Below are 26,487 nucleotides of genomic sequence, written 5' to 3'. Positions count from 1 at the left end.
ACTTAACTCTTAGTATTAAAGTAACATAACATACATACCCTATCAGCAGATTTCACAGATTCTGCTGATAAAACACTTTTCACTTAAAATTTTCACAGAAACAAAACCACGAAAAGGACAGTTGGAATTGGAAATAAAATTGAAACGGGTGGCGCTGATGTCACGAAAAAGAAACCTTATAAAATATTCCGAGAGGTGGTGCTGCTAGTCAAAATTGGCGCGCAGTTGGTTTTTTTGCAAGATCCCATGTCGCAACTTTTCCAGCTAGTTTTTTTCTATTCATTGGCTTATAAAACTATTAATTTTGCATGTAAGTAGTGTAATAGGTAAATTAGTGCTCAGAGTGAAATTTCTGGATCCGATAAAATAGGAACAAAAGGTATTTTCAAAGGAATTTCACAATGTTGTGTTTCTAACCTCAATTTCTCGTCTTTCGCAGAGTGAAAGGATGTCTTCTGGAAGCCCAGAAAGTGATTTTCACGTTCAAGATCCACCGTCATCAGTTCCTGGATCTCTCGCATATGTACTGAGGCAGGAGAGATGTGATTCACCCCTGGATGAGTCGCAAATTGTGGAGAGAGAAAGAATAAGGCGAATATTGAGACACACGGAAAACTCACAGAATGTCTCTCAGTCCAATTTGTCCTATTTGGAGGATATATCCAGGACTCAAGACAGTGTTCCATCACCAGCGGATAAAACCTCATCTGATGAACAATCAAAAGTGGAAGATCAATCGAAACAAGCTGGAGATTCGACAGAAACTTTGTCTTTTCCGGAAGATGAAAAGGCGGAGGAATTGCATCAGGAAAGCCAGGAAAACACAAAGCAGAATCCAGGTGAGTCTGATAAATTGAAAGAAAATATTCCTAGATGTAGTGCCAAGGGGATATCTACTGAAACAATGGCAGATATTCTAAATGAAGTGCTTCAAGGATTATATATCCAATCAGATGAATCCCGGGAGGAAGTAATTGGAATCCCTGAGGTCACTTTCGTGACAATTTCGGACATAGGGGTAATTGAATCGAAGGAGGATGAAATGGATATTGACGAGGTGATTGTTTATGGAGATCCTTTGGGTTCAATGAGAGATGCGGTTGATATTCAAGATCCGGAAGAGCCTTCCGGAGGGTCTGTAGAATTAGAGAAGGGTACTATCCCCGAAGAGAGCCCTTCAACTCTGGAGACAGATACTGTAGATGAGTTATTTGAGGAAGGATCCGACCAGCAAATGCTTGATCTCTCAGATACTTCCCAAGCTCCGGAAGAGCTTTCCGGAGGCAGTGAAAATGATCTTCATGAGCTTCCTGAGCACTCACAGCAAGGAATAGTCCAGGAGCATCTTTCACCGCCAGAGAAAGATACCGTGGATGAGTTATTTGAGAAAGGATCCGACGAGCAAATGCTTGATCTTTCAGATACTTCCCAGGCTCCGGAAGATCCTTCCGGAAGCTCAGAATATAGGCTTTCGGAGCATTTAGAGCAGGAAATAGTCCAGAAGCATTTCTTACTACCAGAGAAGGATACTGTAGATGAGTTATTTGAAGAAAGATCCGACGAGCAAATGCTTGATCTTCCAGACACTTCCCAAGCTCCGGAAGAGCCTTCCGGAGCAACCGGAAAAGAACTTCATGACCTTCCTGAGCACTCATGTCAGGGACTAGTCCAGGAGCATTTCTTATTGCCAGAGAAGGATACTGTAGATGAGTTATTTGAAGAAAGATCCGACGAGCAAATGCTTGATCTTCCAGACACTTCCCAAGCTCCGGAAGAGCCTTCCGGAGCTATCGGAAAAGAACTTCATGACCTTCCTGAGCAATCACGTCAGGGACAAGTCCAGGAACATCTTTCGCCGCCAGAAAGGGATACTGTGGATGAGCAATTTGAGAAAGAATCCAACGAACAAAGGAATGATTCAGTGGGCATTTCCTCGCCTCCTGAGGAACCTTCCGCTTCAATGGGAGACATTTTGGATGAGATGGCAGGAAATTCAGAAGCTCCAAGAGCAACAAATTCTTCTTCCGGTGCCATCCCGAAGACTCCAAGGCCAGGAGGATCTTCAGAACGAGCTTCCGGAAAAACCTGGATGAATATGGCTGACTTCATGAAGATGTACAAGAAGAAGCAAGGAAATGCTCCTCAGAAAAATTACACCAGTCAGGAGGAGCTTCTGAAGGACCTGAAGAAATTGGCAAAGTGTCTGAAGATCCGGGAAGGATCAAAATTGAAGCCTGAAAAGTTTTTCCGGGGTCTGCTTCCGGAGTATCCAGCTGAACCGGGGTATCTGGAGAAGAAGTATGGAAGTGCTTTGAAGACTTCCAAAGGAGGTTCAGGAAAACTTCCGGAAGAAAGACTTCATGCTTGGAATATGCAAGGCTCTAAAGAGGTTCTTGCCGAACCTGTGGAATCTATCCGGAACGCTCCAAATGCCTCAGTGGGAGAGATTTTGGAGGAACTTATTGAAAGGGATGAGGATTCCAGGGCTGAAGGTCCTGTAGCTTCAGAGAAAGATACTGTAGATCGTCTGTTTAACGAGGATTCGGAAATGCAAACAGGAGATACCCCAGGGACCCCAGGCAATGTCCAAAGCTCTAAAGGGCTTCCGGAAGAATCTGTAGAGTCTGTACAATCTATCCGGAAGATCCGGAATGCTCCAAATGCTTCAATGGGAGAAATTTCGGCGGAAGTTATTGAAAGGGATGAGGATTCCAGGACTGAAGATCCTGCAGCTTCAGAGGAAGATACTGTAGATCGACTCTTTAACGAGGATTCGGAAATGCAAACAGGAGATACCCCAGGTAATGTCCAAAGCTCTAAAGGGCTTCCGGAAGAATCTGTAGAGTCTGTACAATCTATCTGGAAGATCCGAAATGCTCCAAATGCCTCAGTGGGAGAGATTTCAGAGGAACTTATTGACAGGGAAGAGCATTCCAGGACTGAAGATCCTGCAGATTCAGAAGAAGACACTGTAGATCGGCTGTTTAACGAGGATTCGGAAATGCAAACAGGAGATACCCCAGGCAATGTCCAAAGCTCTGAAGGGCTTCCGGAAGAACCTGTGGAACCTGTAGGCCCTGTCCGGAATGCTCCAAATGCCTCAATGGCAGAAATTTCGGTGGATTCCAGGGCTGAAGATCCTGCAGATTCAGAAGAAGACACTGTAGATCGGCTGTTTAACGAGGATTCGGAAATGCAAACAGGGGATACCCCAGGCAATGTCCAAAACTCCGAAGAGCTTCCGGAAGAATCTGTAGAGTCTGTACAATCTATCCGGAAGATCCGGAATGCTCTGGGAGAGACTTCCAAGGAATTTATCGACAACGAAGATCTTTCAAGAGCTAGAAGCTCTTTTTCAGGAACCATTCCGAAAATCCAATCCGAAAAGGTCGCCCCAAGGTCAGGAGGATCTTCAGAACGAGCTTCCGGAAAAACCTGGATGAATATGGGTGACTTCATGAAGATGTACAAGAAGAAGCAAGGAAATGCTCAGAAAAATTACACCAGCCAGGAGGAATTTCTGGAGGACCTGAAAAAATTGGCAAAGTGTCTGAAGATCCGGGAAGGATCAAAATTGAAGCCTGAGAAGTTTTTCCGAGGTCTGCTTCCGGAGTATCCGGCTGAACCGGGGTATCTGGAGAAGAAGTACGGAGGTTTTCTGAAGAAATCATCATCGAAGGCTGAAGGAAGTCCAACAGAAGAGCCAGAGACGGTTTCTGAGGAATCTCAGAATTCTTCGAGTAGCTTCTGCAGTGATGAGACAGTAATCTTCAGGCCACTGTGTATCCTTCCGGAAAGCGAGGAGCTGTCTGATTCAAATTAAAACGGATAATTTCGAATCAATTGAAATTCCCTACCTTCCGGCGCAGATCATCTGAGTGAGAAGAGTGAGAGAGACGGAGAGTGAATTAGTGATAAAGAGTGTGGAGTCGCCGGGGGAGATCCGAAGAGTTGGCCTTCATTTCACGTTCTCTGGCTGATTGAGCGAGAACATCGCGGCAGTGTGTCAAATTGAGTATTAAAGAAGGGTGTCAGGAAGTTTCTAGTCTGTGAAAATGATGGCTTTCCGAGTGCGCAATGTCCTGCAGATCAGTGGATGTGTCCTGCAGAGGAATATGTCCAGTGGAGCTGGCAAACGTGTAGGATTCATCGGCCTGGGCAACATGGGTGGTCATATGGCGAGCAATCTTATCAAAAAGGTAACGCTTACATAATGCATCTTACATATTTGCACTTGACTTCCATTCAATGGGGTCTTCTTATCTCATCCACCTCAAACTCCCCGGAAATTTCTCTGCCCACCCAGTCAAAAAAAATCCTCTTTCGAAGCTCTCGAAGAGCCAATGACTTGAAATTTAATGCAAAATCCACAGAGAGCGAAAGTGCCAATTAATTTACCAACACACCGATCCCATTAAACACGTAAGCTATTCTTGAGCTCCCGCGCCACGGATCTCGTCACTAACCGCGTGATCGGAAAAGTCTATCGAGAATTTTCGTCACGGAAAAAAAATCCTGACCTAGCAAATTGTGCCTCGTGCAGCAAAGGTTTCTCAATTCCATTAATTATTTAATGGATTTATTGAAATCACAAATGCGTTCTAATTCCTCTGTTTGAAATAGGATTTACCCCTGCAAATCACTTGTTTTCAGATTATAAACCTTTTAAGAGTCTTATCAGAAGGAGATTATTTATAGAATATTATCTACAGAGATCTTGGGAGGTTCTTCAAATACTGTTTTTTCCTGCAAAGAAATGAATGAGAATTCTATTCATGCCTCTGACACTAGAGTTTCCAATGAGGGATCCCGGGATCCCGAAATCCCGGGATTTCAGACATTTTTTGGATCGGGATTAATCCCGGGATCGATGCATTGATAAAACGGGATTTCGAAATCCCGAAATTTCTAAATATTACGATCCCGAAATCCCGTCCGGGATTTTCGGGATCCCGGGATTTTCAGGGTCCTGGGATATACGGGGACCCGGGATTTTCGGGATCCCGTGATATACGGGATCCCGGGATTTTCGGGATCCCGGGTATACGCAAAACGTTCAAGAAAAAAGGGATGTGAATTTTAATTTCATGAAATTTTCCTGATCTAAAAGGTGTGCTGGAGCCATTAAGAAAGAAAATGATGTGAATTTCGATTACAGGAAATTTTTCTGATCTAAAAGGTGTGCCAGAACCCTGGCACACCTTTCAGATGGCGAAAATTTCATAAAGTAAAAATTCACATCCCTTTCTTTCTCAAAAGTTCTGCACATGTCTATCATATTCTTCCGCACTCTTCTTCTTCTGTTGAACATCACACTAAATTAAATTTGGTTTCAGTTCAATTTTGTGTCCGAAAGAATGGGATATGCAAATTATTTTGAATAAAAAAAGGACATAAATTTTGGTTTCATGAAGTTTTACTGATCCAAAAAGTGTGCCAGACACAAAAATTAAAATTAAAGTTTTCGGCACACCTTTTAGATCGGGAAAATATCATAAAATCAAAAACAGTGTTGCAGAAAAATAGATATTCTAAAATCGAATTATAAAATCGGAAGAATTTTATTCGTGGAATACTATTTATAGAATGCTCATGAAAAAAATGATTATTTAGATTTCGAATTTTACTGTCTTTCGTCTTTGGTTTCTTGTAGAATATTTTTTAATTTTTGAAATACTTTCAGAGTTTTCGATATCAAAGTGCAGTTTTGCAGAAAAATAGATATTCGAAAATCCAATGATATGATCGGAAGAACTTTATTCGTGGAATATGCTCAAGAAAAAAATGATTATTTCGATTTCGAATTTTACTCCCTTTCGTCTTTGGTTTCTTGTAGAATATTTTTCAAATTTTCGAAATACCTGCAGAGTTTTCGATATCGAAAAGTAGTTTTGCAGAAAAAATAAATATTCGAAAATCTAATGATATGATCGGAAGAATTTTATTCGTGGAATACTATTTATAGAATGTTCAAGAAAAAAATTATTATTTCGATTTCGAATTTTACTGCCTTTCGTCTTTGGTTTCTTGTAGAATATTTTTCAAATTTTCGAAATACCTTCAGAGTTTTCGATATCGAAATGCAGTTTTGCAGAGAAATAAATATTCGAAAATCTAATGATATGATCGGAAGAATTTTATTCGTGGAATGCTCAAGAAAAAAATATTATTTCGAATTTTACTGCCTTTCGTCTTTGGTTTCTTGTAGAATATTTTTTAATTTTTGAAATACCTTCAGAAATTCTTCCGATATGATCGGAAGAATTTTATTCGTGGAATACAATTTATAGAATGCTCAAGAAAAATAATGATTCGATTTCGAATTTTATTGCGTTTACTGCCTTTCGTCTTCGGTTTCTCGTAGAATATTTTTCAAATTTTCGAAATACCTTCAGAGTTTTCAATATCGAAGTGCAGTTTTGTAGAAAAATAGATATTCGAAAATCCAATGATATGATCGGAAGAACTTTATTTGTGGAATACTATTTATAGAATGCTCGAGAAAAAAATGATTATTTCGATTTCGAATTTTACTGCCTTTCGTCTTTGGTTTCTTGTAGAATAATTTTCGAATTTTTGAAATACCTTCAGAGTTTTCGATATCGAAATGCAGTTATGCAGAAAAATAGATATTCGAAAATCCAATGATCGGAAGAATTTTATTCGTGTATGCTCAAGAAAAAAAATATTATTTCAATTTCGAATTTTTTGGTAAGGCTGGGTGATGGATTTTTTTTCAATTTTATTTTTTTACGATGGTTTTGCCACATGACAGTAAATTTTATTTTATCTATTTTTAATCATTTAATTTAATATTAAAATAATTTTTTGTTTTTGCTTTTTCGAATTCGAAAACTTGAATTTCGAATAAATAAAATTGTTGATCATGGTTAACACTTGGAAGGACCCTAGTGGCAGCCGCTGCCAATTTAGTTTTCAATGTTATTTTTTATAGTGAAGAATATATCATTTCGCCTGGACGCCTGATTGAATGCGTGCAGAATTTATCTGGCTATTTTTTCGTTATAAAAGTTTTAATAAAAATTAAATATTAATGTAAATATATTGCAAAAACAAAAAACTGCACTCGGAAGGACCAAGTGGCAGTAGCTGCCATATGCATTTTATATGGCAGTTTGACGTTCTGCAGATGTAATTTTCTTGATTGTTAGTGTATAAAAGCCTTAAAAGAACAAATTGAAAGTGTTTTTGCAAATTATTGAGAAGAATTATGGGAAATATTGAATTGGGAAATATGTATGAAATATGAATAATTATGGGAATTATTCATTTTTTCTCTTATTTACCAAAGCTCAAAATCCATTTTGTTAAGCGATGTTAATAGAAAATAGTTAATAGTATTAACTATTGTTCATATGTAGAATTTTTGCTTTGAAAAATAAGAGAAAAATTGAAATATTCAAAGGCTGCCGCATTCAAAGGCAGACCACTTTCCCTGACGCCATGATTCTGATAAAAATGAAAACATCGAATGGTTAAAAATCTTTAGATACAGTACCCAAGGAGGTGAAATTTCTGATTCAGACACCAGAAAAGAACTGACTGAGGCTCCGAATGTTAAAATATATGTAAAAATATTAAAATATTATGTAAAATCCGATAAGTGGCAGCGGCTGCCACTTGGTCCTTCCGTGACACTTTTAGTTAGGGTTCTTCGAAGTGTTAAAGACCCAGTAACGCAAATTCGGTGTTTGTACAGTAGTACGACAAGTAGTACTCTGTATAGTACTTGCCTTATGGAAATTTTAATGACCGTGACACAAGACGTTCCAGGAACTTTGTTCGGGGTTGAGTGGTGAAAATGCTGTGGGGAATTCGCAATTTTTGAATTTTAAAATAACGACATTTTTTAATTTCAACTGACCAACGGTTTTTTACCGGTTTTAACCGTATTTTTAATAATAAATCTAAAATATATACTAAAATTAAATTTATTTGCATTTAAATTTATAAAATACAATTAATTAATTTAATTACAAATTTTTATGTTATTTATATCGTACTTTCGCGATTTTAGTGGCATTTTGAGGATTTTTTTAATTTTTCATTACATAATTAGATAGAAAATTGTGTACATTTTAAATCCGGTTTTATCTTAAAAAGGTTTATACTGAACATTTTCCTTAATTTTAAATTTTCATAAATATGATTTTCTTAAAAAGATTATTAAAGAATGGCGTTTCATTCATTCTAGTGATAAAAATTAAATGATAATTAGGCACAAAAAACTATTTCTTTTAATAATAATTAACTATTGATTAATATTTTATTAAAAAAGTGTTCTCGTATTAATCCATGCAAAGTGTCACATTTGTGAAAAATCTGAGTCAAATCTCCAGAAATATTATGTGTAACTGGTATTTTCTAAGAATAAGAGTGGCGTATCGCGCTAAAATAACATGTTTTGCATCAAAGATTCATTTTTTCTCAAATATAGAAACTGTTTTCTGTTATGTTTTAGAAAGTTGTATAATATAAAATTATTTACATTTAAACGCAAAAACAACGTAGGGAAAGACAGAAAATATGTCCAGGAAATGACATTTCTGAATCTCAATAAGTGACGGCAATTAAGTTACTTATAGAAATAAAAACAAAAAAAATAAATATTTTAGAACGAAAGTTCTATATGAGCAGTCCAATCTAAATACTTGTAAAAAGTTCCACTTGAAATATTAATTATTAAAATACGAAAGAAGTAGAATGTTTTAGGGTTGCCATCTCAATATACCCAAATGCAAAATGTGCTACTTAAATCGTGAAAGTGCGAATACCATACAAAATCGAGAAAAATTTGAAAAATTTATTAAAATTAATTAGAAATTATGTTTTCTGCCGATGTTTTCCTAACCGCTTATGTCCGTCCTTCTCGTCATTTGACGTAAGTTTATAGTTGCTGGCTCTCAATAAGTGCTAACTCGGTACACTCCAGTTTTTCTGTAACGATGATACAAAATAGTTTTAAAAATCCCATATAAAAATATTTTCTTATTAAAAGTAAATAACGAAAAAAACTCTCAAATAAATTATTTTTAACATTTTAAAGACGATTGGGTCACCCGTGTGACCCGTAGATAAAATATTTTTTCCTGACTACCTAAAGTTATTTCTTTTTAATGTTTGTGCCCTTTTTTCGCTATTTCTTAACTTTACTCTTCAAAAGTTAAAATGAAAGGAGGGGAGTGAATGGGTAAAATCAGAGGCATGACATTTCCTATGTTTCCCATATGTTTCTAGCACGCCGAAAAAAATTTTGCGTTTATTAGATGTTTTCTGTCAATGTAGAATGAATTAGCAAAAAATATAAATCCAAAATAAAAGCCAACTTAATATTGAATAGGCAACCGAAAACCCCAAATTGGCAACCTACGTAGTTTTGGAGATATCTCGTGAAATGTGTACGAAATGAGGGAAAAATTTAAACTAAAATCGGTCGTATTTTTCAGAGCTAATGTCACGGGTAAAATTATTTGTATTCAGTTGTTAGTGAATGGATTTTGTTTCATTAGAATTTATTTTATAAAATTTTACTATGTAAAAAATTAAGAAAAAAGCTTACATTTGAGATAATGTGCAGGTGGCTGCACTTTCTGATAAATATTAAAAAATCAACAATTTTTAATAATAAACGACATTGAAGATCTTCAATCTAAGGGTAAGATGCATGAGATCTATAAGATCACCTGTAACTCATCCGATTGGGCTGAAATTTTACTATGTTGTAGCTGATGTCAAGACCTTTTCAGAACGTATATATGTTTCAGTCTACGTCAAGCATTTACCTAGGCTCACAGTTTTAAATTTTGAAATATTCATATTTTGGCGGCCTTTATTTTTTAGTCTTAATTATTTGAGACCTAAATGAAATATCTCAGTAATAATTAAAAATGGTGAAGACTTTTATTTTAAATATTTATTTACTTTTACATAATTGAAAAGATATAAACGAAAAATTCATATATTTATATTCTTTATTTTTTAATCTTTGCGACAACAGTTTTTCAGATCCTCAAATAATTTGCTGTTATAAGCAAAAACGTTACTTTTCTTTTTCTTTGTTTGTTAGACCACATCTTCTAACAATAGTGCTGTCTTTTTGTGATGGTTTCAATATTGGAAGCGCACCGTAGTTCTGTATTCATGAGAGTATCATATTTTTTAAAGTTGTAGGAATTTAGGATATTTTTTACAAATGTCCAGCTATTTGCTATATTTAAGCTCAAAATTGAGCAATTTTCAAATTACTTTTTTTATATTCCAATTTTTTTAAGCAAAACCCTTTTGTGAATAGAAAGTTACTACGCTCATATACATTATATTTTTCATTAGAGTGACAATTATCATTCATTGGTATCGTCAGAAAAATTTCTTGATTTTTTAGGTTATTTTTGTCCCTATCATGTAGAGGTAAAAAATGCACCGAATCAGACTGTTAGATTTTACAAGGTTAGATGTAAAACGTGTCACTGATTTTGATTATCGGTTTCATTTTCATTGTTCATTTTCGGCCAGTTAAAAGTATTTCGTCCTTAAAGGGTTAAACCTAACACGCAGATCCACAAGGATTGAGGAAATACGATTATTTCATCCTTAATTACGATCTGAAACCCTAGAAAAGATACTTCCGGACAGAAAGTGTTTGAGAAATGAAAACATGTTGCCCTAAATTACCCTAAAAAAAATTAAAGAAAAAATCCTATCAAAGAAATTCTTTTTAAACCCAATACACTTATCCATGGAGATTGAGGAAATTCTCACACCTTATTATAAATTGAATGTGGGGCCCAAAAAAGGCTTCCGGATGGAAAATGAATTAGAATGAGGTTAGAGCTTCCTAATGGAACCTTTTTTTCATCTACTGCCCAGATATTTTTTTTTCTTATTAAACAGCACTACTAACTTTGAATTTGGGACTCTTCAAGAATATTTTATTAAAAAAATTTGCCTTGGGAGCCCCAAAAACCAAAGGACGCTCACTAAGCGTCACTTTTATATTTCAGTGTTTTTAAGACCTAAAAAATGAAAAACTCTACAGAATTGCAATCAAATTATCACGTACCTGTACTGCTCTCTGGAATCCTGCTGGTCAATTGCTTGAAAAAACACTAATTTAGCATTTTTCACTAATAAAAAAATCACAACTCTGAGGATTCAGCCATCTGACAGACGAATCCGGAACAAAGTTCCAGGAACGTCTTGTGTCACGCTGTACAAATTTTCCATAACACAAGTACTATACAGAGTCCTACACGTCGTACTACTGTACAAACACCGAACTTTTGGTGGTGAATGTGGGGAAAATACCGTAGCGCCGCCGCATTGGTGGCCACCGCACAGAATTAAATTAGTTTTTGATGGTGACCACCACGCTCTGAAGAAATTGGGGGGTCGCCACCGTCAAAATTTTTCGAACCCAAAACTCTTTCGTTACTGGGGATTTTGTGTAAAATTCCAAAACTTAGATTTTCGAAATTGAGAGAAAAACTTAATTTCGAAAATAACCTCTTTATTCATATTTTCTTTTTTACAAAAATTATGGAATTTTTTGATATTAATTTTTGTCCAGGGCCACAAACTCAATGTATTCGACATTTCGGCCCCAGCTTGCGAAGCCCTCAAAGCCAAGGGCGCCACTGTTAGCAAGAGCTATCAGGATGTGGCCAAATCGTCAGACTTTGTCGTGACGATGCTGCCAAACAACGATATCGTCTCCGAGACGTACAAGGAGATGGTATCGTCCGGCGTCAACAGCAGCACCATCTTCATTGACTCCAGCACCATCGATCCCATGGTGGCGCAGGCTGTGCAGAAAGTGGTGAAGGGTCAGGGAGCCACCTTTGTGGACGCTCCGGTATCCGGAGGAGTTCCAGGGGCTGCTGCAGCCACATTGACTTTCATGGTGGGGGGGACAGAAGCTGAGTACGAAGCTGTCAAAGGACTTTTGGAGGGAATGGGCCAGAAGATCACTCACTGCGGAGGTTACGGAATGGGTCAGGCGGCCAAGATTTGCAACAACATGATGCTGGGCATTTCCATGGTGGGTCTGTCTGAGGTCATGAACCTGGCTATTCGCCTGGGATTGGACCCAAAGACCTTCGGAGACATTGTCAACTCTTCCACGGGAAGATGCTGGTCCTCAGAGGTCTACAGCCCCGTTCCCGGATTGGTGGCAACAGCTCCGGCCAATTTTGACTACGCCGGCGGTTTTGCCACAAATCTCATGACCAAGGATTTGGGATTGGCCAGTGGAGTGGCCACATCGTCAAATACCCCAATTCCACTGGGAGCAATGGCCCACCAGGTCTACAGGACAGTAATGGCACATGGACTGGGAGACAAGGACTTTTCTGTGGTCTATGACTTCCTGAGGAATCAGCAGGAGAAGAAATGAACGCCACCACCATCGGATTTCCCCCACAGAAAACACTCGAAAGAAAAGCTTTAAAGCCATGCATTTAACATTTTTCCTCTAAAATGAATTTCCTCTGATTTTTTCTTTTTGTGAAATAAAGTTCTTATAAAATCTGTTACAATCCGCCTCTGACTCTATTCCGGCGACAAAATGTCCTGCTTGTGAATATATTCCCGGACGTAGCCGTCAGAGACTTCACAGCTATTGACGCAGGTGTAGATGGCCAGAGTACCCCAATCCAGCGTAAGGCCATCCTCACGGAGGTAGTTCAGGAGCTGTGGCATAATCTGAAAGCAAAATCATCTGTTTAGTACAAGGGGTAAGTCATTGCAGAAACCTAAACCCCATAAACTTGGCAGCGGAACTAAAACGTTAGAAACACCGAACCACCTAGAAAGTTTTGAAACTACAGTAGACTCTCTCTCAATTGGGCATTTGGGGCGAAATGTCATCCGGTTTATCGATAGATTTGGACGTCAAAGCCTTTGTAAATTCCACAAAAAGCGCTCAATTATAAAAAAATCACGATAAAATAGGAAGAACTACAGCGAATTTGAGCGAATTAGCTCCATAATTAAACGTAAAAATTGTCAACAAAATTTTTCGCCCGATTGAAAAAAAGCCGATTGAGTGAGAGTCTACTGTAAAATGCAAAAAGAATGTTGCCAGAAACGAGGAAATGTTTTCAAGGAAGCGAAATTGTAAACACGAGAATGTTTCTGCAACACGGAAATATTATGAAAAATGCGGAATTGTATCCTGGGATATCCTAGAAATTAAAAAATTCAAAAAACGAAAAATATTTTCTATGGACGCAAATTTGGATCCAAGAAACACGAAAACTTTTCTAGAAACCCGGAAATGTTCCAAAAAAAGCAAAACCTCAATCTAGAAACAAGAAAAGCTCTTTAGAAGCCCATAGAAATATTTTGAAAAATGAAAAAAAGCTTCCTACAAGAGCGTAGAAACGGACCCAAGACAAATACGTTTCTAGGCTTTCTAGAAACACGGAAATGACGGAAATATTCCAAAATCAGAATCGCATTTTATATGAACAAGAAAATTTTTTTTAAAAAAAAATCGGTAATATTTTGAAATATACCAAGAAAGCTCTTTATACACGCAAGATCGCATAAAAAAAACAGAAACACGGAAATATTTTAAAAGAAAAACCGGAAATGCATTCTAGAAACAAATTATAAATGCGTAAATAGTTTAAAAACAAAAACGAAAAATATTTTGTATAGGAACGCAAAATCGGAACCAAGAACAGTAAAAAACGTTTGTACCGTTTCTATAAACTCGGAAATATTTCGAAATAAAGTGGGATCGCATTTTAAAAAATAAAACAAAACTTCATTAGAAACGTGCAATTTTTTAACAAAATGAAAAAAAGAACTCAAAAACGCAGAGTCGGATCAAAGAAACACGAAATCGTTCCTAGAAATACGCAAATATTTCGAAGAAAAGTTGAATCGGAATCTAGAAACAAGAATCCGTAGAACTCCTTAAATTTATTAAAAAAAAAAAAAAGCTTTCCAATAGGAACGCAGAAGCGTATTCACGAAATATAAAAACGTATTTAAACCAGGAACTCATTATGGAAACGAAGAAACCTTAGAAACGTGTTACGAAACGAAGAAACCTTAGAAATGTATAACGAAACGTAGGGGTAACTCATTCCCATTTTTTCTGACAAGAGTTTCACGATGCAATTTTCAGAAATACGAAAACGTTTCTCCAAATACGGAAATATTCCGTAAAAAGCGAAATCGCATTCTGTCAATAAGAAAATTTATTTAAAAATGCTTACTTAAATATTTTTAACACCGAAAAATTATTTTCTATTATAAACACAGAAACGGATCCAATAATACGAAAACGTTTCAACGGTTTTAACGGTTTTAATAAATACAAAAATAATCCGAAAAAAAAACGGAATCGCATTCTGGAATGAAAAATTTCTTAAAGGAACGTAGAATCACATACAAGAAACACGTAAACGATCCTACATACACGGAAAAAATTTAAGGAACTGCGAAATTATTTTTAAGAAACAATAAAGCAAAAGCGTGCAAGAACCGTTGAAACCGAATAAATGTCAAAAGAAATATGCACGTCAATGGCCAAAACGCTACCAGAACAAACTTATTTTGACGTTTATTCGGTTTCAACGGCTCTTGCACACCTCTGCAATAAAGTGTTTCGCTTTCGAGTAACGCGTAAAGATGGAACCTATGGATCCTAGAATTGCATAAAAACTAAAATCGTTTGTCATATATTACGTTAGTACGACAAACATAGGAAAATGCTTCCTATGTTTCCAGAAACAGGAATCATATCTCAATATATTTTCTTATAAGTTTCCCTAAGGCCTAAGCTCTTATAAGTTTCTAGGTTAGGTTCTTATAAGGTTATGAAAAAAACGCCTCGTGTATAGCCAGGTCTCCCTTTAACTTAAATATGTGAGGTTAAATTAAAATTTAAGAGATCGCAGATCTCTTACAGTTAAAAAGACATATTTTAAATTATGATTTTGAATTTAGATTTAAGTATGACATCGCATACTTGACCTAACGTCATATAACTTTAGGAGACTAGAAGATATTTCTTATAAATTCACTTTAATTCAAGGTATTTACAGTTAACAAGTTTAATCGCCATTTTAAACACGTCTGAAATGTAAGGTTATGCTAAACCTAACCTCAAATGACACTATTTCATTTGTACTGAGAACAGAAGTCTTTGCCTTTGAACAATAGAACTGATTTATTTTTGTTCCAAAAATTTAATAAATTAAGACTGTTTCATGTGAAATCTAATTTTATGGTAGTCCAATATTAAATTACAAAGTGATACTTATTTTCTTAATTTTTTAGAAAGAAAAACCTCGGTTTTTAGGCTATTAAATACCAGTTATTTTACTTTCTCTGTTATCTTTAAAGAATTTCATTGGGATTATTGAATTAGAAATTTGTGCTGACCCAGCGAGCACACTTAGCTGAAAAAAGTAGCGTTTTCAGCATATTTTTGCTGAATCGACTAGCAAAAATTTGCTGACTGGTCAGCAGTTGTCGAACAAAAAGTGCTAACCAAATATATGGAAATGGCACTGAATCGCCAATTTTGTTTCAAGATTAGCAGAATTAAGCTGAAAATACATATATTTTCAGCTGAATTGCAATCGGTTAGCATTTGGTGCTCGCTGGGGACTTTGACAGATAATGTTAAATTAAAACTGTCATTAAAAATCTGCAATATTTCTCATATAAAACACCACTAATGGGAACAAATATGTTGAATATTAATCCCTGTCTGAATTTCTATTGAGCCTTGTAATAAAATTATTTGAACCTCAAGATTGTCAGAAAATTTAGAGGTTATGAAACCTTCTGAATTGGCATGCATAATTTGAAATTTATCACTCAATCCTTTTTAATATTTTTCTACGAATCCTAATAAATTGTTGTGAAACACTTCTTCCTATTTGTAAAATCATTTAATTATTAGTTCCTATTTATATTTACTTATTTATATTTTACCTACACTTCTTAAATATTGTATAATTAGGTCACTGAAATGTAATAAAAATTGTATGAGCCGCTTGATTCAGCGGTGTTGTCTTGGAACTGTCGTGCAATAAACCACAGTGAACACTTCAAAGTATTTTTTTGTGTCCATAACAAAATTATGTTACTTTAAGCCTTATTCATTTTTTAATCAAAAACTTGAAAAGTGAGGTTATGTAAAGCCTAATTTTAAAGGTTTTTAAGACATTACTATATTTTGTATTGCAGAATATCTTCATCTGCAATCTATAAAGGCATTTCAGACAGTAATTTACTCACTCTAAAAAAGCGATCCAAAAGATCTTCAAATTTTAAGTGTATTTAATACTAATCCTTCTAACCTAACCTTGCAAAAATCCAACATCTGGATTATTTTAAAAAAAATCTAGAGCTTTGTTGAATTCTAGAATAACTTATCGACTAAGAAGATTCACAACAGTTTTCAACAGATTTCTAAATCACACAAAACATTGCCCAAAATATCTCATGAGCAACGTAATTGTATTTGGGATAAAAATTAGTTATCGGTTATGAACCGGCTCACCATCGATTCCAAACCGATTGGAATCGCTTCAGCCTTGTCAGGAATTTCAAGACCTTTCCCAAATTACTGAAATCTTGTATGCACAATAATTTAAAATAAATTTTTAATGAGTTTTTCATCAATAAAATCAAAGATTTTTTTTCAGAAATTTGTAAATAATTTGAATTTAGAATAAATTTGTAAATGAGGTTTCCAAAGATTAAAATATTACAACTGAATAATTTTTTTGAGTCCCAGAAATTTGAGGTTAGATTTAACATAACCTCACTCTCAAAATAACTAATAAAAAAACCACTGAAAAAAATTAAATAAATGTAATAATGAATTTTCTCACGAATTTGATAAAGAACTTACCTAAATACAGTAGACTCTCGTAAATTCGGCTTTTTTAAGATCGGGCTACTTTTTAATTCGGGCCGCGGTTACATTTGAAAAAAGTTTGTTGTCATTTTTCAAATTTGATTATGATTATCAAATGAAGCAAAAATGTTTAAATTTGGCATGGTTTGTCTTAGTTTTGATGTGATTTTGCATTATTCAGGGATTTTCATACAATTTACGTTATATATTTATGAGTGTGTAAACTCAATATATGCACATGAATAAAAAATCGTTGCATTTCAAAAAGTTTGTCGTCCGAATTTCTGTCCAATTCGCCTGACATTTCGGTCCCATATACCCGAATTTGAGAGAGTCTACTGTAAAATCAAAGATATTTTTTCCAGAAATTTGTAAATATTTTGAATCTAAAATAAATTTGTATATGAGGTTTCCAAAGATTAAAATATTACAACTGAATAATTTTTATTTGTGTCCCAGAAATTTGGGGTTAGATTTAACATAACCTCACTCTCAAAATAACTTATAAAACCACTGAAAAAATTAAATAAAATGAATAATAAATTTTCTCACGAATTTGATAAAGAACTTTCCTAAATATTGAGAATTTTGATTTACAAAAATTCAACAAAACAATTTCTAAGTGAAAATGCTACTTGGGTACCTTACCTGAAACTCAAAGACTCGATCATCGCCACAGCTTGAACACTTTGGGATGGAGTCCGGTGATGGGATGTTTGCAGAACTGATCCACAGTGGACTCCCCTTGCGACAGTACCTGAGAACCTGATCAGGTTCCCTGGAAATGACTTTCTGAAAGTGCGAAAATGCCTCATCCTCCTCCTGAGCAAATTTCAGCAATTCCGACTCTGGCACATCCTTGAACTCTCCAGCTTTTCCTGCTTCCACCATCTTCTCATATTCTGCCATTTGGCAAGTCTCCTGGTCCTCCTCTTCACTGGCATCTTGAGGAGAGGGCGTCTTCTCTGTCTCCAGGACAATTTCGTACTCTGGAAAGAGCGGTGATGCCTTTCCCATTCCACACTTTTCCCGATGTCCACTCTTCCAGTCCAATCGCTGATGAGCTGGCCCACAGTAGAAGGTGCTCTTGCACTTTGGACACTGGAATGGACCCCGACAGCCACAAACTACACACAGAGTGCAAAGATGCACAGTCTCAGCCTTCGTGTCATCCTCCTGGGGTGGTTCGAATGAGTAGAATTTGTTGCTCCTGGGCAGTTGATTGCGGAATACGATGAAATTATCATTCCGGTTGGCCTGACAACAGCCCGGATTCTTGCACATAAAAACATAGATTGTCCGGTGGAAAGTGTCTGGCTCATCCAGTGAGGCGTACATCTGACACAGAAATATACAGGGTTCCTTGCACGAGGCACATTTCAGCTCATCTGGCTGTGGGAGATTCTCCAAATCCAGCCACGCCGGACGTCCTCCGACTTTACTGGGAAAATATGTATTTGTCAGCAGATAGTCTTCACTCTCCTCCACAAATCCCAAATCCACATCATCCGCCCTTGCAGCTTCATCCATCCTGGTCAATTTTTAGGGCTCCGCTAGCACTTTAAAGGGGCTCGAATACCGGAAAACTTAACCAAAATCACCAAAAAAATTGACGTCTCGCGGAATTGAGGTTAGGTTTTCTGTTTGAAAATTTTTCTGTCTGAGAAATCTGGGGCATCCAGGGTTCCTGGTGAGTGTCCAAAGTGGCAAAATGAGCCCCCATGAGGAAAGGTACAAGACAGTGAAGAGTGCTTTTGTGAGGACCCTTGGAAGTTCAAAAAATCTGCAGGAAGTCAAAGAAATCTTCAGTCCGGAAGTCAGTCGTCGAAGATTGGAGCTGATTGAGACTCCTGAGGACTTGATAGCCATCCTGGAAGCTCAGTGTATCATTGGGGAAGATACAATCTATGGATTTCAGAAGATATCAGACGCATTGGATGATCCTGGTCTTGTCTGTTTGACACAGAATTTTCGCCAGAACATTTCTCAATTGCCTTCCGCTTCCTGCCCAGCAACTCCAGCAATCAATCAGTATGCTGCCCTGAGAAAGACTCAGTCCCTGAAAACCCTGGAGAATCAATCCAAAGCCAAACCTGACAAGGAAGACACTGAAAATGCCCTCCAGGAAAAGAGAGACACGATCTTTAAGCTAATCAGTGAAGAAATTGGCAGGAAATGGATGGACTTTGCCCGTGGCCTGAAAATGCGTCAAGGGGAAATTGATGCAATCTCTGATAATCACAGTAGCATCCCAGCCAGAGTTTACATAGTCCTAGAACGTGTGGAAGTGGAAAAACCCCGGGAATTGTTCAATCTCATCTGCCAAGCTTTGCAGCAGAGTCGCCGGAACGACCTTCAGGAACGCGTCAGGAAAATTCTGCTCGAACAATAAAACAAATTGTTTTTTTTTAATAAATTGATTTTAATTCAAATAAATCCCATGTGATATCGATTGCAATTGTGAAATACACCTAGAATTTTCCTTTTTTTTTTGGGTTAAATACAATTCCAGAATGGACTTCGAGATGGGGGTCGCTGAATTAAAGGGGGAGCTGAAGAAAAATTAAATGGGTATTCAGGGGAGCTTATAGTTCATAGATAGCATTGGGAGTTCCGTGCTTGCTATTGGCAGATGTATCATTGTGGAGCACGTACTGGATCTTCATGTTGGGCGGAAGTCTCATGCGATCGCGGATGTTCTGTCCAATCTGTAGATTCGCTGCCTTATTCTGACTCGATCTCGTCCAGACGCCTGAAAAATTACACATCATCCTGCTCAACAATCCTTGTAACTGTAATAATCCTAGATTTTTCACTGAAAGTTTCAGTTTTTTTAGGCAGATAATTAGAGGTTATTTTGAAATTTGAGGTTAGATGGTACCTAACCTATAAAAACATAAAGAGCTTCTGGTAAAAATCTGCATGCTACTGAAAAAAAAACAACCTGGAGCCTTATTAACACTTGAAAAAAAATCCAAAGGTTACCAAAATCAGTTGAGAAACTAACCCTCCAGATTAAAATGAAAATCGATATCTCTAACCTCTCTAACCCTTTGGTCTCCCCATCTTGGTGACAAATTGAATTTCAGTTCGAGTAATTGGTCCTCAAAATAGGTCTTGTTAATTCCAACTTAAGGCAAAGTTTAAAAGGGCAGTAAAAATTGAAAAAAATACCAGTATTTTAATAAAAACCGGGCAGCAAAAAACTAAAAGGGAGTTAGCACAATATTAAAAGTGAAAAGTGAACATTAAAAAATGAGCAGTAAATATTCAAAGTGTGCAGCAACAATTAAAAATGAACAGTAAAAAATTCAAAGTGAGCAGTAAAAAATTAAAAGTGAGCAGTAAAAAGTTAAAAGTGAGCAGCAAAAATTTAAAAGTGAGCAGTAAAAAAAATTAAAGTGTGCAGTAAAAAATTTAAAGTGAGCAGCAAAAATTTAAAAGTGAGCAGTAAAAAAATTAAAGTGTGCAGTAAAAAATTTAGAGTGTGCAGCAAACATTTAGAAGTGAGCAGTAAAAAATTCACAGTGAGCAGCAAAAATTTAAAAGTGAGCAGTAAAAAAAAATTTAAAGTATGCAGTAAAAAATTTAAAGTGTGCAGTAAATATTTAGAAGTTAGCAGTAAAAAATTCACAGTGAGCAGCAAAAATTTAAAAGTGAGCAGTAAAAAATTCAAAGTGAGCAGCAAGCATTTATAAGTGAGCAGTAAAAAATTCAAAGTGAGCAGTAAAAAATTAAAAGTGAGCAGTAAAAAAATCAACTGTACAGTAAAAATTGAAAAAATGAACAGTAAAAAATAAGTGAGCTGTAAAATATAAAAAGGGAGCAGCAAAAAAGTGAAAAATGAGCATTAAAAATAAATGAGCTGTATAAAGTGAAGATGAGCAGTTAAAATTAAAAGTGAGCAGTAGAAAAATAAAAAGTAAGCAGTAAAGTATTCTAAATGAGCAGCTAAAAATATTCAATTTGATCAGACAAAAAAATTAAAAAGTAGTTAATTATTTTTTAAAACACAAGAAATTTCCCTTTTTGACTCTATAAGTGAAAATAATATATTTTCTAAACAAATTAATTTGAACTGCTGGTTTTTTAATCTTTAGCTGGTTATTTTAAATTTTTTGCTGGCCAAATATTACTTTTTACTGCTCAATTATTCGAATTTTCAATCTCTAGAACGTTCTACATTTTGAGGTTAGAATTTAATCTTTATTTAAATTTGCAATGAACTTTTGAATTAGGATTTTGTTCTGTCTAAATTATTACTCAAATATTTCTCTACTCTAAATTGCAGAATTTATATTCCTGTTCCACAAAATATGGATTAAACATTTGAGGTTATGTTTCTCAAGAAAATTAATTTTTCTAATTAATATTTGTCTTAAAAGAGAATGAACCACGGTAATTGAATTCCGTCGTAAAAGTCTAACTTGCAAAAATTAGTTCGTTTTATTTTATTTAAATCCTAGTTTTTGAGGTTATGTATGACTTAACCTTAAAACAGAAATTGATATTCAGTTTGTTTACTGTCTTTGAAAAAGATCTAATGAACGATTATAGAGAGCATTCAACAAAGAATTATAATCGGATTTTTTATTAATGTTTTATTTAGTTTATTATATTTGCTACATTTCTTTTTGTTTATTATTCACAATTTGATTTCTTACAGAGGAGTCATTGTTTTTTGTTTTCCTTTATATGCTTATCCATTCGAATTCTTCGTGTAATATGATATCGCTTTATCATTTTCTTTGTCTCCATTGCTTTTCTTCAGCAATTTTTTGTACAGGAAGCCGCAGGGGTTCATAAGTTACGTAAAACGAACTTTTCAATTTTTCTGGATTGGATTTTAATTTTACCATAGACACAGGAAATTCGATAATGAACTTTAATCAGCTTTTTAACCATTCTAACAGGACATTTATTCGCACTTTTTTTTTAATTTCTGCTTAGTTTTTAGGTTAATTAAATAATTCATAAATAATAATTAATACTTCAGTCGAGATGCTTTTCATAGAACAAAATCCTAATTCAAAATTTCATTGCAAATAGGGGTTAAATTCTAACCTCAAAATATAAAACGTTCTGGAGATTCAAAATTCGAATAATTGAGCAGTAAAAAGTAATATTTGGCAAGCTAAAGATTAAAAAATGGGCAGTTCAAATTAATTTATTTTGAAAAAATATTATTTTCACTTAGGGGAAATGCTTCTAATTTTGTCCAGTTTCTTATTTTGGACACTTTGAGGATAACATTGGACACTAAAAATAAATTGATTAAAATGATGGATTTTTATTCCAATATTTGATGAATAATGAATTCTATCTAAATATTTGTTCTTTTTGGAATATTTTAACACTAAATACGTTAAAATTTGAATATGATTTGAGTTGAAATTGCTTTGTTGAAAATTCAGTGTGAGCAATTGCTTACGAGAAATATGACAGAACTTCGTGGCTTACTTCAGTCTTATTTAGTTTTGGTGAAGTACTAACAAAGTTTGTTCGCTGTTTTTGAGTGATATTATTGAATATTCATTGAATATTGTGTTGATTCACGTTACTGATGATTTGTACATTTGACCTGAAGTGAGATTTGCCTTGTGAATTATATTTTTCGTGTGAAAAATGGGAAATTTTTTAAGACATTCACCAGTGAGGTGATGATTCTTATTTTGGACAGGTGTTTTTCTCACGAAATTTCGTGAAGTTTTAGCTTTTGTGATGACTAGGTTGGACAAATGCCTGGAGAAACAAAGGAGCATCATCTCTACGAAAGAGATGCAGTGAGAAATGCCTTGAAAGGCTCCCGGAAAGGGCAGGGAATGAGCGAATCCGCACGTACTTGGAGTACCGAAGTCAACTCACTTTAATGAATGATATGGAAAGTTTCTGGGCGTCTTGTGACATTCCACGTTTCCCTTACATGACCAGGAAGAGGACTTGGTAAGATTGGTTCATAAAATGAAGAACAATGGGCATCCTGTTGAGGCGGATTATCTGTCCAAATTTACAGACAAGTTGTAAAAATTAATAACCAAGTTGTCCAAAATAAGAGTCAAATTCACCTCTACATATCAATTCATTTTTAAACGTATTAAAACTAATTTAGTAAAAATGAGATGATAAATAGCTTGCCAAGTTTCTAAACAATCCTTCTGAAAAGAGAGTAACAAGAAAAGTCAATTAGTATTGAAAATATGGCACTTCAATCTTAGGATATCGATGCTTATATGCAGACTGTCCAAAATTATAAGCACTTCCCCTATAGAGTCAAAAAGGGAAATTTCTTGTTTTAAGAAGTAAATAACTACTTTTTAATTTTTTTTCTGATCAAATTGAATATTTTTAGCTGCTCATTTTGAATACTTTACTTCTTACTTTTTATTTTTCTACTGATCACTTTTAATTTTTAGCTACTCATCTTCACTTTATACAGCTCATTTATTTTTAATGCTCATTTTTCACTTTCTGCTGCTCCCTTTTTTTATATTTTACAGCTCACTTATTTTTTACTGTTCACTTTTTTCACTTTTTACTGTTCAGTTGATTTTTTTACTGCTCACTTATATTTTTTTTACTGCTTACTTTTAAATTTTTGCTGCTCACTTTGAATTTTTTACTGCTCACTTCTAAATGTTTACTGTACACTTTAAATTTTTTACTGCACACTTAATTTTTTTACTGATCACTTTTAAATATTTGCTGCTCACTTTGAATTTTTTACTGCTCACTTCTAAATGTTTACTGTACACTTTAAATTTTTTACTGCACACTTTAAATATTTCTTACTGCTCACTTTTAATTTTTTTGCTGCTCAATTTTAATTTTTTTTACTGCTCACTTTTAATTTTTTACTACACACTTTAAATTTTTTTTAAAGCTCTTTTAAATGTTTGCTGCTCACTTTCAATTTTTTACTGCTCACTCATAATATTTTACTGCTCACTTCTAAATGTTCACTGCACTTTAAATTTTTTACTGCACACTTTAATTTTTTTACTGCTCACTTTTAAATTTTTGCTGCTCAGTTTTAACTTTTTACTGCTCACTTTTAAATGTTTGCTGCTCAGTTTTAACTTTTTACTGCTCACTTTTAATTTTTTACTGCTCACTTTGAATTTCTTACTGTTCATTTTTAATTGTTGCTGCACACTTTGAATATTTACTGCTCATTTTTTAATTTTCACTTTTCACTTTAAATATTTTGCTCTTTTAGTTTTTTGCAGACCGTTTTTTATTAAAATATTGGTATTTTTTCAATTTTTTACTGCCCCTTTAAACTTTGCTTTAAGTTGGAATTCATTTTGATAATTTTCATTTTTCGAGGTTAGGTCATGCATAACCTCAAAAAACGGTTTTTTTTTTGGAGTTAGAATTTGTTGATGAATATGTATAACAATCATAATTTTTGAAGCTTCACCCACTATAAATTTGGCTTTGTTGGTTATGTCAACAAACCTAAGCTCTGTTTAATTTTTTTACTGGTCTAACCGTAAATTATCTTCATTTGATCTTTTTTTTCTTTACTTTTTTGGCTTCATAATAAATTTTACGATAATTTGCAATCTTCGCAATAAATCAAGCTCACCTGCAATTCAACTTTAGTTTGAGGTTAGATCCATCCTAACCTCAAATTTTAAAATAACCTCTCATATATTTTTTTCAAAATTCAGACCTGGGAAATATTTTGAAAGAATAAATAAAAGAGAAAAACTTACAGATCTTGTCTCCTTTGCCACGTATGCTGGCCACAGCTCCACAAATCTCATCCGGATGATCAAACACTTCACCGATCAGACACAGCAGCATATCCAGCCACAGACGATCAAATTCCGTGTGTCGCTGGTATTTATCCAGGGTAATCATCCATTTGCCACCGCGCTTGTTGTATTGATCCTCCCACATGGGCTTGATACCTTTCTTGAAGAGATTGAAGTCCGTGCCAGATTTCATCTCACTCAGCAATTTGACATGGTTATAGAGACTCCAGAAATCCTCCACCGTGTCAACACTCGTAATCTCCACAAGATTGTCCTCCCACTTTCTCGTACGATTGTTCTCCATGTACCACAGGCACCAGGTGTGCTGAAGTGGATGCTTCATCTGGACCTCTTGCGGCAATTCAGAGCTAGAAGTACTTGAGGAATCACCTCCATTCTCCACATTCTCCTGTTCCTTCTTCGTCTCACGCTCTTCCTTGACGTCAGAACTCGTGGTCTGATACATTTTCAGCCCCAATTTGAAAAAAAAACAGCGTCAATTCCACAGCCAACTCAGACTTGACGAAACATTCCGGGAGGCCTCATTCTAACCTCAATCCCACGCCATTTACCACACAAAATCTCAATCAAAGCTATCTAAAGCTTAGCAAAACTCACATCCTGACCCTTCCCCAAGCTTTGTAGTGCCCCAAAAGCACAGAAAACGTTAAAAATCCGCTATTGCAAGCAAAATGGCAGAGAAGCTGCTGAAGACTTTCTCCCCACACATTTCCCTTAAATTTCCCAATTTCCCGACAATTCCAGTAAGTAAATTTAATTTTATTCATTTCAATAGGATCTTGGAACTCACCAGTGTATCCTCAGTCGCTGATCCAGCCATTATCTTCCACGAGAATTCACAAAATATGAAGAAATTCCACGAATATGCACTTTCTTGGGGTGTACAAAAATGTACTAGAACGCCTCGAACTGTCAACCCAGTTGACCATGCACCCTACCCAGTGGCCAATCCACAGCATTCCCTGTTGCGCCTGTTGCTGTTATAAAGTGAAATTATACCCCTTATGCATAATAAATAGTAAGGTCTATTCGAAACTAATAGGAAATTAGACATTTTCCTAACCTAGATAATTTAGTTTAGATAGTTTTAAAAGTACAAATTAATAAAGATATAAGAGTGTGTAATGTTTTCAGCGGTCATTGCCATCTTAGTGTTGATGATCAACTTCCAGAATGAAAGCGATGGAAAAATCATTCCTTTTTTTACTTTAAAGCTAAAGAATGAGTCTAAAGACTTAGGATATTATCATCCTATTGTGGTAACATATTGGTATTCTAGTAATATAATAAAAAAAACCTGTTTGGTTAACAAACAAACATGTTCAGTGCCCGCCTTGTAATACGGATGATTGGGTGACAATATGACAGATGTCCGCTTCATAATCCGGACGGATTTTTTGAATTTGTTCAACGTCTCGAAAATATAATACAAGTTTTTTTGTAGATTAGAATAAATGTTTTAAAGAAGCTTATAAAGACATAATTAAATAATTCAATGCTATTATACCTCATTTATTAAACAAAACCATTACAGAATAATTCATTTTCATTGCTGAACACATATGCATGCATAACCTCAAAATGATTTTAAATGTAGCCGTCGAGAACTCGTCTGGATTACGCCGATCCGGATTAGAGAGCGGGCACGGGCACTGTATTTACAAATATATTTCGTCTTTTTTTTAATGATGTAGTTGTGTCAAGGGAATACAACAGAAAGATGAATTTTTCTACGTTTTGGCAATGGTGAACAAAACAATGTGTGTCTGAAAAACTGCCTGCTTCAATCAAAAATCCAGA

At 35.3% G+C, this 26,487-nt stretch overlaps 5 protein-coding genes across 8 annotated transcripts; 3 read left to right on the top strand and 2 right to left on the bottom strand.

Annotated features, from left to right (window-relative positions):
• The first annotated feature begins 221 nt into the window (after positions 1–221).
• On the top strand, positions 222–3,823 carry LOC129800559 (uncharacterized). 4 transcript variants are annotated; one of them, XM_055845041.1, is made up of 3 exons: positions 222–379; positions 440–839; positions 954–3,823. In XM_055845041.1, the coding sequence occupies exons 2-3, from the start codon at positions 449–451 to the stop codon at positions 3,821–3,823; spliced, it is 3,261 nt and encodes a 1,086-aa protein (XP_055701016.1). In that variant the 5' UTR covers positions 222–379; positions 440–448. The 4 variants fall into 4 exon arrangements, with proteins under 4 accessions (XP_055701016.1, XP_055701013.1, XP_055701014.1 ...); XM_055845039.1 differs by having other exon boundaries at positions 228–379; positions 442–839; positions 912–3,823; XM_055845040.1 differs by having other exon boundaries at positions 228–379; positions 936–3,823.
• Positions 2,053–12,551, top strand: LOC129800569 (probable 3-hydroxyisobutyrate dehydrogenase, mitochondrial). Its single transcript, XM_055845058.1, has 2 exons — positions 2,053–4,199; positions 11,588–12,551. Exons 1-2 carry the CDS (start codon positions 4,056–4,058, stop codon positions 12,410–12,412), a joined length of 969 nt encoding a protein of 322 aa, XP_055701033.1. The 5' UTR covers positions 2,053–4,055; the 3' UTR covers positions 12,413–12,551.
• LOC129800568 (programmed cell death protein 2) lies at positions 11,511–18,436 on the bottom strand. The gene is made up of 2 exons (XM_055845057.1): positions 17,555–18,436; positions 11,511–12,720 (listed from the first exon to the last, which is right to left on the bottom strand). Exons 1-2 carry the CDS (start codon positions 18,434–18,436, stop codon positions 12,568–12,570), a joined length of 1,035 nt encoding a protein of 344 aa, XP_055701032.1. The 3' UTR covers positions 11,511–12,567.
• A 72-nt stretch (positions 18,437–18,508) lies between these two features.
• LOC129800576 (fas-associated death domain protein) lies at positions 18,509–19,364 on the top strand. Its single transcript, XM_055845065.1, has one exon. The coding sequence runs from the start codon at positions 18,618–18,620 to the stop codon at positions 19,296–19,298; it is 681 nt and encodes a 226-aa protein (XP_055701040.1). The 5' UTR covers positions 18,509–18,617; the 3' UTR covers positions 19,299–19,364.
• LOC129800575 (eukaryotic translation initiation factor 4E-1A) lies at positions 19,308–25,662 on the bottom strand. Its single transcript, XM_055845064.1, has 3 exons — positions 25,478–25,662; positions 24,625–25,123; positions 19,308–19,658 (listed from the first exon to the last, which is right to left on the bottom strand). The coding sequence occupies exons 1-3, from the start codon at positions 25,505–25,507 to the stop codon at positions 19,492–19,494; spliced, it is 696 nt and encodes a 231-aa protein (XP_055701039.1). The 5' UTR covers positions 25,508–25,662; the 3' UTR covers positions 19,308–19,491.
• Between the last annotated feature and the right edge of the window lie 825 nt (positions 25,663–26,487).

Source organism: Phlebotomus papatasi, chromosome 2 (genome assembly GCF_024763615.1).
Source record: "Phlebotomus papatasi isolate M1 chromosome 2, Ppap_2.1, whole genome shotgun sequence".
Taxonomy (NCBI): Eukaryota; Metazoa; Arthropoda; class Insecta; order Diptera; family Psychodidae; genus Phlebotomus; species Phlebotomus papatasi.
Note: the sequence above shows the minus strand (reverse complement) of the source record. Positions and strands in the feature narration are given on the sequence as shown.